The sequence below is a fragment of the Sinocyclocheilus rhinocerous genome, unplaced genomic scaffold, assembly GCF_001515625.1.
Source record: "Sinocyclocheilus rhinocerous isolate Xijiao unplaced genomic scaffold, SAMN03320098_v1.1 scaffold19, whole genome shotgun sequence".
Classification (NCBI taxonomy): Eukaryota; Metazoa; Chordata; class Actinopteri; order Cypriniformes; family Cyprinidae; genus Sinocyclocheilus; species Sinocyclocheilus rhinocerous.
The window spans coordinates 3,683,150-3,697,305 of record NW_015638975.1 but is presented as its reverse complement, the minus strand read 5'-3'; the positions used below and the strand labels follow the sequence as shown (position 1 = coordinate 3,697,305).

At 35.7% G+C, this 14,156-nt stretch overlaps 1 protein-coding gene across 1 annotated transcript in view; it reads left to right on the top strand.

The window, feature by feature from the left end:
- Positions 1-6,528, top strand: part of LOC107750628 (mastermind-like domain-containing protein 1) — an 11,794-nt gene extending 5,266 nt beyond the window's left edge. Inside the window, exon 2 of the mRNA XM_016566116.1 lies at positions 6,430-6,528. Within this exon, the coding sequence (XP_016421602.1) occupies positions 6,430-6,528 (99 nt within the window). The remainder of the gene's footprint in view (positions 1-6,429) is intronic.
- Positions 6,529-14,156: the final 7,628 nt, after the last annotated feature.

Below are 14,156 nucleotides of genomic sequence, written 5' to 3'. Positions count from 1 at the left end.
GAGTATGGGTCACCATACTTGGCCACATGTCACGTCACTTTTCACTTTTTCACTTTTCACTTTTCAATATTACAGCGAGAATAAAAGTTACTCCTTCTTTCTTTGTGTGAACATTTGGGCGGTGTTATGCAAATCTTCCCACATAGTGATGTAGATATGTGGGGGCGTGTTCGAACGAGCCGTTTTAGGTAGGTGTGGCTAACTCTTAACTTTTATAAAGAATATCTCTTTGGATTTGAGACTTTAGTCTTTGCAACTTTACAGATCTTCTTTATGCACCAAGAGCTTGTAACACTCTAAAGAGAAACGAAAAAATGAAATCGCATCATATGACCCCTTTAATCTCCCACCATAAACAATCTCCACCAGTGTTATTGTAGTATTATTTAAATACTGTTATAGTATTTATTAATTTAGCTTAAATTATATATTTTTTATATTTTCAGTTTCATTTTAATTTGGTAAGTTTTAGTAATTTTGTTACGTCATTTTGTATTTTTTATTTTATTTTATTTATTTATTTTAGATTTTTAATATTTTTATTAGTGCTGGCCAACGATTAAAACGCGATGAATCGCATTCAAAATAAAAGTTTTTGTGTATATAATATATGTGTGTGTACTGTGTATATTTCAATTAAATTCAATTTAAGTGTATTTGTATAGCACTTTTCATGATGCAAATCGTTGCAAAGCAGCTTTACAGAAAATGTATGTTTCTACATTATATTCAGTAATAGCTTATCAGTGGTGACTATCTCAAGTTGATGTCCATATGGCAGAAATGTACAGTAAAAATCAAGCAGTTAGTTAATGTCATGTAATCAGACAGACGGTGAACACTATTAACAGCAATGATTATATGTTGCGATCAAACTTAAAGCAAAATTCGGTAGTTTTGTATGCTGTCAGAGGGTTGGCATCATCTGAGGTCTTCTGGGGGGTTGGCATCACCTCTTCTCAGGTAAAAATGTATTATGTATATATAAATATACACACATGCATGTATATATTTAAGAAAAATATGTTATGTTTTTATATTAAATATTTTTTATATATAATGTAAATTATATAAATATAAACATGTAAATACATGTAAATATTTTTTAAAATACTGTATATACTGTATGTGTGTGTCTTAACATATACATAATAAATATACACAGTACACACACATATATTAAATAAACTAAAACTTTTATTTTGGATGCAATTAATTGCGATTAATCGTTGCCCAGCACAAATTTTTATAGCTTTAATTTATTTTTATTTCAGTTTTTGTTGTAGTAATTTTAGTACTTCAGTTTGAAAATTATAAATGTTGCCTTGGCGACTAACTGAAATAAGTTTTAGTAAGCTTAATTTTTCCATCTAATATTTATAATTTATTTTATTACACCTCTATTTCATTCAGTTTAGTTAACAATAACAACACTGATCTCCACTCAGCCCTGTTGGTATGTATATGTATGTATCGCTCTCTTTTCTCTCGTTTGTGTGTTCATGTCCTTCCTTCAAGGCTGAAATGGTGGGGTGGGGGGTTGGTTATATACACTGGAGAAAATATTTCATACCAACACTACACACACACACATTCACACACATCCACAGCAGTCTTCCCAGCAGGGTGTGGAGAGTCTAACCTTGTTTTGCGCCTCTCCTCTGCTTGGGCAAGTTCAATGATTTTAACCATTTTTAAAAGCTCTAAGTGGGTCAGCTGTACATAAATGTGTCTGAGAGAAATGCCGAGACAGACAGACAAAGGGAGGGCAGGTCACTGCTGCCACACATTTCCCCACATGCTATCTATGGGTTTTGTGCCATGCATGTGTTTGTGTTTGTTTTATATTTGGAAAGTTGACGTGTCCTGTGTGACGTTGTGACGTTGTACTCCATATAAAACTGCTGTAAGTTTCTAATTATTTGCTCATTCTTTTATTCGGTAACACTTTATTTCGATAGTCCACTTTAGACATTCTATTAACAGTAAGTAACTTTGCAACTACATGTCAACTAGCAGTTAGTAGAGTATTAGTAGACTGTCTGCTTAATATCTTCTAACACTTTCCTTGTCAACTTATTCTACTAACCCTAAACCTACCCTAACAGTCTACTCTGAGAGTTAGTAGACATGTAGTTGCAAATTAATGAGAATTAGTTGACATGTAGTTGACATGTAGTTACAAAGTTACTTATAGTTAATAGAATGTCTAAAGTGGACTATTGAAATAAAGTGTAACCTTTTATTCATTCATTTTTGTGAATGCAGCTTTTATGACTTTAATTTTCTATACTTTATTCAGTTGTTACATCACAGGACCATTTAATATGAACTAGTGAAGGCAAATAAGGCTGTTAAGATGTTTGTATTCACTTTAAATTTCAATGACGTGTCATGCACAAAACATACGAAAATGTATGGCCACAAATGCAAAAGCAACTTAAAATCTTCTTGGGAAAGCTTTTTGTGTGTCCCATGTGAGATTTAGATATCATCTGATTAGAGTGCACCCCACTGTTTCCTGTGTGTAACTACAAACTCCGCATAAGCCATGATGTCCAATTCACAAACTAATGACTCGTCTGTGAACTTTTTTTTTTTTTTATGAGTCGGTCAAAAAAGATTAATAAAACAGCCTCAACCTTGCTGGTTTGAAACAGACTCAATGAGTCGATGAATCCTTCATAGCCATTATGGATTTCACAACTGATTCTTATTCTCTCTCACTAAACCGCAAGTCTTCGACTCGAAATGAAACAGGAGCAATTGCTGTGATTGGTAGCTACACTTTTGTTTCGGACACTTTAGACTTTTGGTGTATACATTAATTAATATATTCTATAATACAGTGCTTAAAAAGAAATATTAAATATTTTACAAAAATATCAGGTCTCTTGCTTGACTATGAGGTCCAATTGTAATCAACTGTAATGAGAACTTTTTATGGGTGACATGTAGGAAAAAATATAAACTCCACATTTTTATTTATATTTAAATAGCACAATTACTATCAGAATGTATGAAGAAACCACCCTATAGTTTATATAACTTAAATCATTTAAATATATATATATACCAAAACAGCATTTCATCACAGCACACAGCAGTGACTGTTGTCCTAAATATTTTAATTTTATTTTATTTTATTTTATTTTTGTCTGAATGTGTCAACTACCCTTATGTCTTACAGCTTAGCCCGTACTGAAGAGTTCATATTAGGGACACAAATGATATCTTGATTTATTGTAATGAAACTGACAAGGAGGTCTTAGACTAAATGCCTCCTTTAATTTTATTCAGTGTGTATAAGAAAGAAGCCTTGTTGTGTCAGCTTCTGTGCTTTGTACCCGGAGGAGACCGAGAGACAGAGATAGAGAGGACATTCAGCAATCCAAGCCCTCATCAGTATTTTATTAAGGGAACGAGAGGGTTTTGCCTGCTTTCCACACACACAAATGCACATTCCTGCTCTTCGTACTCACATTTCCAGCCGCCAGAATCTACAGACGTACTCTGTCAATGTCAAACACATTTACCTATCCTCTCTGATTCTTTGTTTTGTGTGTGTGTGTGCGTGTGTGTGTGCGTGTGTGTGTGTGTTGTTGCTGTTTTAGCAAGAACGGCAACGATTAAACCCATCTGCACCAAATGCTCTCTCTCTGTCTGTTCAAAGGCAGCTCATGTTTAATTCTCTCGTTTTTTCATCTTACTGTGGGGGGGAGAGAGGAGGGGACAGATGCTAGAGGAAGAGAGAGAGGGAGGGAGGAGAGGAGTGTCAGTGTAGAGACACCGAGAGAGTCTGACTCCAGACAGGAGAATGAGGCAGACATGCAGAAAAAGCATAGTGTGTGTGAGCGACACTGAGAAAGAGAGAGTATGTGAGTTTAGTGAGGGAAGAAGAGAGAGAGAGAGAGAGAAGGAGGGAGGGAGAAAGTGGAGGCGGAAAGGGAGAGACAGACAGGAGGCAGACAGAGTGAGACAGTCTTGGCGACTGAGTTCTGGGAGCTGCTTTACACACACACACACACACACACATACATGTTCTAAAAGTATCTGAGTGATATACACAGTCTATAAAAAATATCCACCTACACAAGAACTCTGATTGTTTAATATCAATGGACTAGCTCAGATTTATTCAGGACTGAGGCAAAAGCAGCCTCTTGGATGTTCTTGTTAGTCATTCTCGTCTGTTTAAGATGTGTACAATATGAAGTTATGTCAAAGCAAATCATGTTTATTTTAAATACATATAACATGAGCATACTTTTCAAGCAAAAACATATTTAAAAGGTTAGGTTTTAAATGTAAAAACAATAGATATGCTGTTTACAATGAAGACAAATATACTGTATTTGTTGGTCAGTCTTTAAAAACCAAAATGAGCATATAATCTATGAAAGCCTGTTTCCGACATATATGAAAAAATCTAAACTATGTAAAAAAAATGATGTAATTATGAGATAAATCTTATTTTGATATAAAAAGCCAGAATTATGACTTACTAAATTAAAATTAGTTGAAAGTGGGATGATAAGTTATAACTGATTTTATAATTTTGACTTTTTACAGTATATCATAATTATGATCAATTTTTTGTCATGATCATTACTTTTATCTTATATTAAATTATGACTTAATGCTTTTTTGTTGAAATTTGATTTTAAAAAACGTTTTGTTTTTTTGTATGTGGCAGAAATTAGCATCCATAGTAATGCAGTGCCGTTCACTACCGAAAACAAGTATTATTACCCTTAGTATAATTTAAATCAGCAGATCCTCATTCACGAACAAGACCGCTCATTCATTCAGTGTCAATCTGAGTCTTTGAATTCACATTCAATATAGTGACTTGTTCAGTGAAGTGCATGTTCATTCAATAGTTCAAACCAATGAAATGTTCACATTCTGTGCTCAGATGCTATTGGCTTGTGCTCTGATTATTCTCTGAAGGCAGGAAAACCCAAGCAGTCCAACATTTTGAACAAGAGAGATGTGAACTAAAAATACCAGTGCGTAGAAATGAATGAGAACTGTCCAGTTGTTTAAAGGGTTAATTCAAAACCACAAATTAATTCATGAATGAAATGCCAATATGTTTCACTCTGTATCGTTGTCATGCTGTAAATTCCTGTTGAGTCTATAATTCCCGGCTGAAGTTGCTAAACTGCTCTCTTTGTATATTTAAAATCAGTTTATACAAACTAGGCTACATGACCAGCCACGTGTGTGATGACTTTTGGATTTGGTTAGACACTGTGTTTGTGTTACAGCGGGTTATATAAATGTCAGATTGAGTCTAACGCGACATGAAGCCATGTGTTGACAGTGATGACTGGCTGTTTGACAGCTCTAGTGTATCTGCTTGCCAGATATAGTACATTTACCTATATGCATGGTGCTTTTTCATATTTGTTCATGTCTTTATGTCAAATCTATGTAACTTCAATAGTGACCATGCTAGCTCTGTTTCATATCAGTGCCTCTGCATGTAAAAGTCTTAAAAACGTAAAAATGCATTGAACTTGGGTAATTTGACATATTTCTGACTGTGTATTGATTTGGAAATAATATAGGATGGGACTTGATTTGATTGACTGGATCATTAAAAGTTAGGTTTGATATTGGATTATATTTTTGCCTGCTGATATGAACTTGGTGACGTCAGCAGAAAATAAAACGTGCTTCAGAGGCACAGAAGGTACATTTGGAGTAGCAAAATCTTCAGTTCAGACAGTTTATGTCTGTTCTTTTTCGTTATTATTGTCAAATATTTTCATTATAGTTCAGTATGACAAAGGATCATGTGTCCAAATGCCCTCATCCTCAGAAACCATGACCAAAACTACCCAAACTAAAAGAAAATATGACCCAGACGACATTAAATACTGGTACGGGTTCAATTTCAGCGAGGACAAACATGGTTGGTGCTTTGTTTAGTGAATTATTGGCTCCTGAGAGCATGAAAGTCAAAAGTTCAGAAGGCCATCAAAGTTCAAACGACAACCAAACACTCCAAACTACAAAGAAGAGCCTGTGGTTAGTCTGATCTTAATATATTGCAGGAAAATGGCCAGTTTATAGTTAAGATTAATACCATTTAATGTTGTATTTCAGAGACATTCTCATTTACTTTTGCATCGTAAACAATTTTGGGTCTGCGTTGGGTTGTCACTCGGTGTTCTAATGTAAAATCTGAGCCTGAAGCCAAAGCGGTTGAGAAGCAGTGATCTAGACAGCAGCTCTTGCTGTGGTTGATGCTGATTCAGTCTTTTCTCCTCTCAGCGCCTTCCTGCTCCTGTTTGGGTGTGTTTCTCTCTCTCTCTCTCTCTCTCTCTCGCTCTCTCTCTCTCTTTCTCTCTCTCTTCTACCATTCATTCTGTCTGACATGCAGTCGTTTGTTGTTGTCTTTTCCTTGCCTTCTTCCAGACACCCTGTGGAGAGAGTGATGAAGGAGAATACAGGAGAATACAGAAGAGGGAGAAAATGACGAGGAGGGAGAGGGAAAAAAAGAGGGTGGTGGCGTAAAACTAGCGCTGAGCGTTTGAGCCTTTGTTCTACTTTTATGTTGAGCAGGAATAAAAAATGCTGCGGTGCGGTTAGAGAATTACCAGATCTGAGTTTGATTCGTGCATTTAAATGTGTGCTGTCGCTTCAATAAGGATGTGTTTTCTTGAGCAGGTTAAAGATATCAGTCAAGTGCAGTGTGTCACTGTTTCAACAAAATTGATTTCTCTCTCTCGTGCTTTTTCTCCCCATCCATCTCATCTGTCCCAATAATGCACTCCCAGCTATAAATATATTATTTTAAGGGTGTAGAATACAACAGTCACAAGCATCTATAAAATTGCCTTCATTTACTGGTGATAGTACGCTACAAATGTTTCAGTGCCGAATATCAGAGCATCATATCATGGTGTAGAACTGTGCAAGTCAAAAGTATAGCCTTATTTTAGACCAAAAAAGCAATTTCAGGGTATTTTGGAAGTAGCTAGGAATTTAAAATCACCTTTTCAACCATGCAAAAGAGTAAAAAGCAATGGAAATGTCTGAAGTGAGGATGCATTTTGTAGTTGCGCTCAGCTCTAAATATTTAATCAGCTGGATATTGCTCTTCTGTAGAGTAAAACAAGCTCACATAGTGACCATTACAAATGATTGCTTTGAGTCATTCTTTTGAATGAATCAGTCAATCTGGTTCACAATTTGGTCTTAATGGTTCATTAGCAAATCAGTCTAAATTAGACTGTTATTTATTTGTTTATTTTAATTTCGTATCTAGTAACCACAGATGATTAGAAAGGTTGTGGTAAATCCACTGGTCATTAACACAATCCATCTAAAAGATTTGCATAGCAGAAATAAATGCTCTGATTTATTGCATCTATTCAAACCACCGACCTATAAACAACCACATTTATACACTCATGCAAACATCCTCCTCACGACTAGAAATGATTCCAACAGGCCTATTGTAGAGTACAAAGTGAAATCTTTCAGATTGTGCAACACTGAAGGTTCAGTCATAACACTGTGGTTTATTTTGTGAAATCTACTCAACTAATGCCACAAGCCGTAGACACACCCAATCCTATTGGCCGAGGGACATGCGGAGGGTCGTGGTTACGATCCACTAAGCTACCAAGTCGACCACTTGTAGACATTACGCCCACAATGTGTTTGTTCCTGTCTGTTATACACGTCTGTGTGTGTGTGTGTGTGTGTGTGTGTGTGTGTGTAACAAACCAGACATGTGTGTGTGTGTACCTGTTTTTCTAATACACACAGACTCATGGGGACTTGTGTCACGGTGGGGACCTAAATTGAGGTCCCCACGGGTAAACAAGCTAATAAATCACACAGAATGAAGTTTTTTGAAAATCTAAAAATGCAGAAAGTTTCCTGTAAGGGGTAGGTTTAGGTGTAGGGTTGGTGTAGGGCAATAGAATATACGGTCTGTACAGTTGAAAAACCATTACGCCTATGGAGAGTCCCCACAAGGATAGCAAACCAGACAAGTCTGTGTGTATGTGTGTGTAACAAACCAGACGTGTGTGTGTGTGTGTGTGTGTGTGTGTGTGTGAGAACATCCTTATGCACCTGTTCACGCCCTGTCTAATCAGTCATTTTTCTTGCTCTCAAACATGGTTTCACATTTACTCACTCCTTCATTTTGCCCTCATTCTGCACCATTAACACGGTTCTGTATTAGCAGAAAAATCTCTGTCAAAAATCAGAAATGTTGCTGCTAATTACAGAACAATTCTAATAAATGTCCTGCTTCTCTTCATTTCCGTGCCTCTCACACTTCAGGAATACAACAACCAGCATTAGACTGTTTTTTGTATACACGACCTTTCAAAAGTAAGACTTTTTTATGTTTTTGAAAGAAGTCTCATCAAGGCTGCATTTATTTGATCATAAATACAGTAAAAACTGTAATATTGTAAAATATTATTATGATTTAAAATAACTGAGTTCTATTTTAATATATTTTAACTGTAATTCATTCCTGTGATGGCAAAGCTGAATTTTCTGCAACCATTAATCCAGTCTTCAGTGTCACATGATCCTTCAGAAATTATTCTAATATGCTGATTTGATGTTTAAATAAAATATCAATATTAAAAACAGCTGTACTGCCTATTTTTTATTTTGATTTTTGGAGTCTTTGATGAATAGAAAGTTCAAAAGAACAGCATTTATTTGCCATATAAAGTTGCTTTTGTATCAATGTAAAAGTCTTTAATGTCTCTTTCAATAAAAGTCTTTAATGTCATTTGAATGCATCCTTGCTAAATAAAGATAATTTCTTTCAAAAAAAAAAAAAATCCTACCGACCCTAAATATTTGAATGGTTTGTACCAGTTTTTTCTAAAACTGGTTGTCTGTAATAATGGTGGATGAATCTCCATGTCAACGATTCCAGTATAACACTAACATATTGCAATAACATACTTTACAGAATAATTTAGACAAGATTAAAACCCGGATTAAAGTTGGCAGTCCAGCAAATGTTACTAAAGTGAATCCATCTCTTACATTCTATCCCATTTTATTCCCTCCCCAACAGGGGATCATCACACACATGCATGTTCATTCCTGCCTCCTCTGTCGCACTCTTGCAGAGGAACATATGGGCGGGAATGTGGCATGCATAATTAAACAGATCACCAATAACTTTAACAACACCAGTTTGTTTCAAAAAATAAATTCAAATTCTGCCTCATTAATTTTTTTCCAGCATGATTTGTTCTCAACTTTAAGAATTGCTCATCGAAACATTCCCTTGAATCATTAAATTGTTGAACATGAGTCAAGTGCTCTGTATAATGCCTTTTAAATTGCGCATGAGGTACTTGGCTGTGTTTCGATGTTTAATACAAGTAGCTAATGACAAGAGTAAGAGGGTGAAAACGGAGGTTTCATTTGGTTTCCTCCTTTAAAGGGGTCATATGATGTGATTTCAAGTTTTCCTTTCTCTTTGGAGTGTTACAAGCTCTTGGTGCATAAAGAAGATCTGTAAAGTTGCAAAGACTAAAGTCTCAAATACAAAGAGATATTCTTTATAAAAGTTAAGACTCTGCCACGCCTACCTAAAACGGCTCGTTCTAACACGCCCCCACATATGTACGTCACTATGTTGAAATATTAGCATAATGCCGCCCAAATATGCACACAAAGAAAGAAGGCGTGGTTTCAGGAACAGCAGTCGTGTTGATGCAGCCATGGTTTGAGAGAGGCGGGGCATAGAGGACCTACAATAATGTACAGTATTTGAAAAATAATGTGTTTTTTGAACATTAAAGCATGTCAACCTATTCTGTTACACCAAATACACAAAATAATGATCTTTAAAATAGCATCATATGACCCCTTTAAATAACAGTAAATAAACGTAATGACATGCCACTGTGGCCCCTTAGCATGTGATTTGTGTTTGCGTGTTTGGCATCTGTCAGTTTTAATGGTGGTGGCTCCTCCACTCATCCCATGGGGCTTTATCTTCCACTCAGCACACAAATCTCCCAATCAATTTACCAAATGAAACCGGGTGTGCAGTGCTTAAAAGAACAGTCCATGCTTACTGAGCATGAGAGTGAGATGGCAAGAGAGAGAGAGAATATATTGTTTATGTGACCTGTTCCCCGGCATTAACCTAATTCATTCATCCAGGATTACGATGCGTTATTAAAGAAACAGTGGAGGGTGAAAGAGAGTGAAAACAAGAGTAGACGTTCAAGAAACTAAGACAGAATAAGAGACAGAGGGAAGAATGAGAGAGGAAGAGAGATGGGCCAATCGATCTTGAAATATCAATACGTCTGATGCCGATTAAGAAGGTTGATCCTGCATTAAAAATATCTGTTTTAACAATAACCATTTAGTTATTTATTCAGCAAGAAAGTTAATGTGTATCATAAACGTCAAAGTTGTTAAATTAACTGTCAGCAAGAAAAGCATCACGCAGTGGCATTTTATTTCATATATATCAATAACAAACAAGTTAAATGTGGCATTTATCTTTTTGTGGCATTTACAGCAGAAACTCACTATACTATAGAAGCTGTTAAATGTTTTATATTTGATGTTAGTAATGTTTTTGTTGTATTGTTTAATGACTGAAATTACCCATAATTATCTCAGAAAATCACAATAACATTAAGGTAATCAGTGTTGACTTTATTGTACTTGATATTTGATTGATAAAGAAATAAGTTATAACAACCTGAAGCCTCAATTGTTTAGTGTTTTCACATCTTTTTGGTTGCTCCTCCCCTTCCTGATCAAACTGAAGCTCTGGTTGTCATACTAAGAAAAAGGAGTAGAAAGAGCAGCCACATAAAAACACATGGGTTTTTTTATAGATTATCTCACATTTCTGCATCATGACGAGAGAGGGGAGTGATACAGAGATACTCAGTTAATAAAGAGAGAAAGTGCTCAAGGACAGTGTGTGTGTGTGTGTGTGTGTGTGTGTGTGTGTGTGTGGTGTGTGTGTGTGTGTGTGTGTGTGTTTGTGTCTGTGTGTGTGTGTGTGTGTGTGTGTGTGTGTGTGTTTTTTATGTACATGTTATCAGTGGATTTAAATTGCTAACCTTGCATGAGGAGAGCCAAGAATTGGTGGATCTCAAGGACCTTGAACGGGCTGCAGATGTCACAGAACACACACACACATCTCATGCATTATTTGGAATACTTGATTCTGATTGGTCAGTCATGGCATACTGGGGTCAGTTTATGTGTAATGTTAAACTGTAATTGGTAAACTGTATATTTGACCATTGTCCCTGGTAAGCAGCTTTTTGTGCTTCAGTGCTTTTTAAAGTAAAAATACGTATATTTAGCATTATCATAGCATTTAAAAGTTTGGGGTCAGTAAGATTTTTTTTTTTCAAGGAAATTCATATTTTTATACAGCAAGGATGCATTTAGTTGATCAAAAGCGACAGCAAAGGCATTTGTAATGTTACAAAACATTTCTATTTAATATATAAATGCTGTTCTTTTGAACTTTTATTCATAAAAAAATCCTGAAGAAAAAGGTTTTCACAAAAATACAGCAGCACAACTAAAACAAATAATTCTTGAGCACAAAATCAGCATATCAGAATGATTTCTGAAGGATCAGTCTGTTGACAATTCAGATTTGCCATGACAGGAATAAAATACATTTTAAAATATATTAAAATATTTCAAATGTAATATTTCACAATATCACCGTTTTACTGTATTTCGCAGCATTTATACAGTTTTACTGTATAAATGCAGCATCTGTGAATTTATTTATATTTTTAATTCATATATTTATTTATTAAGTAGCCAAGTGAGTCTGGGTCCTGACCACCCTGTTGGGGTTTATAGCATTTTCTTGAGCTTTTAGCTAACAGACATGGTTTAGTTCAACTTTTAGCTAAATCAACACAAAGATTTAAATAGCTACTTTCTATTTCAGCATTTCTTGTATGTGTTTCACTCATCCAGTTTTGAAATGGAAGCCAAAACTTAAATGCATTACAAAAAAAAGCACATTTGTGTGCTTAGAGGAAGATAAAACCCTACGGAATGAGTGTTATTTTAGGGCGACAACCTGTCATGGTAGCTTTGTGGAGTGTATTAGAGGCTAATAAGCACAGGTTTACAGATTTAGAAAGAGCATCTGAAGTGTTTATAAAGTGTTTGTAAGGGATTGTCTGTTTCATGTAGCTTCTACCAGTCTGATTTAGACAAGGGTGAGTGGTCTAAGCAGCTGATCTATCCTGACAGCAGTAATCCCCCCACGATCCCTCTCAGACTGTCTGTGTGTGTGTGTGTGTTTTAATTGAAGAAAGTGTCTTTGGTCTTGAATTGGAGAGGTCGAATAGTACATTGTAGCAACACACACTGCTCTTCATTTCTTTGTTCAAGATAATCTTTCCCCATTCCCTTCTCATTATTAGATATGAGCCGCCAGACCTGTGTGCTTGGTATTCTGCACCACACTCACTCACACACACATACACCTGCAAGTATCTCAAGAGAACTACATGGAAATCAAACTTTCTCTCCCCCAGTAAACAGTCTACATTGGAAACAAAGCCCTCCTGTCTGTGTAGTCAAACAGACGCTGTGTTTGCCCAGTAGATGAGAAACGCAAAGGCTGAACATGTGATCAGATCAAAAAAGAAGAAATGCCAGAGGTCTGTCCCCCATCGGGGACTGTAAGACATCAGGGAAGCGAGCAGCCTGTGTTTTGCATGGAAGAGAGGAAGTGAAAGACACTGTGTAAATGCAACATGTGAGCTAGTCAACCATCATTCAATTTTAAATTCAATTACCGATGACCAATCGCTGGCTGGTATAATGTAGATATATGCTTTTTATTTGTTTGTTTGTTTATTTTTCTGCTTGCGATTTTTTTTAATATATATTTGAAAAGTTTAAACTATTAAATGTATGTAAATATAATAATTTATTATTTAATTTTAAAATATTTAAATCGAATTTAAGTAAATTAATTTACCAACATTTTATTTACATTTTTAAATATTAAGCATATCTAAATTTAATTAAATATCTAAATTAAAAAATTTAAATATCATTTTTGTGAAATGGCACAATGAATTTGTATTAAAATGTACTAATCTCTATGATCTATTTTATTTTATTAATGCATTTAAAATTATATGTACATATTTTTTGATTAATTTGACTAATTATTTATTAAACTTAAAAATAATTAAATTGAATCATACATAAATTAATTTAAAATACAAACATTTGAAAATATGCATTATCTATTGAGCTAACATATTAGTCAGCCAACCAACACACCCAATATCCTTCTGGTTGATATATTGGTCTATAGAGAACTCATGCATTGAGAATTTAGATTGATTCCGTTTCTGTAGAGCTCTTTTTTTATATTAGAAGATTTCAATAATTAGTGTAATTGTTCATTCAATTAGCATTGTTATTCAGTGTACAGTAAGAGATTATAACAGGTCTGACACTGTGTGGAGAATATTCACGCTAACAGTACAAGACTTAACAGTGGCTAAAATGGCTTAATAAAACATTCGGTCAGATGCAGTTGAAGGCCGACCGTGTTGTCTTTGTGTTGTAGTGTAGTGGCTAAGCAGAGCCCGTCCCGAGTGACCTTGCCCTGAGGTGGAATGGAGGGAGGAGGGTGGACAGGAGAGGGGCGAGAGGGGGGTGTACACAGATGGTAGAGAATATGGTTCCAGGGTATTTCGGAGGGGCCTAGCTCGGACAAATGCAAACAAATAAGCCTCTGCATCCAGCACGGAGAAAGAGAGCCTCATTCTTATAGAACTGCTGAGACGGATCTTAGAAGACAGCCAAGGTAAAGTAAAGCAATTCAAGAATTTACTAAGTAATAATTAGAACGGTCCGCCAGGGCCCAAGGTGTGAGAGCCGCACTGAAGATATCGTAGCCCAGCGCGGTTCTGTGGTTCTGCAAGGTTGAGGACACAGAGCCCAGCTGCGGCAGGAATGAATGCCGAATAAATTAAGCACTCTGCCAAGTTAACACTAGGCTGGCAGCGGCTCTTAGCGGCACTAAGCCCAGGTGTGTGTGAATGTGTGAACTGTATGTGTGAGAACATTTTTAATGTGCAAATATGTTTTGTGCGAATGCAGTATGTGGGCATGTT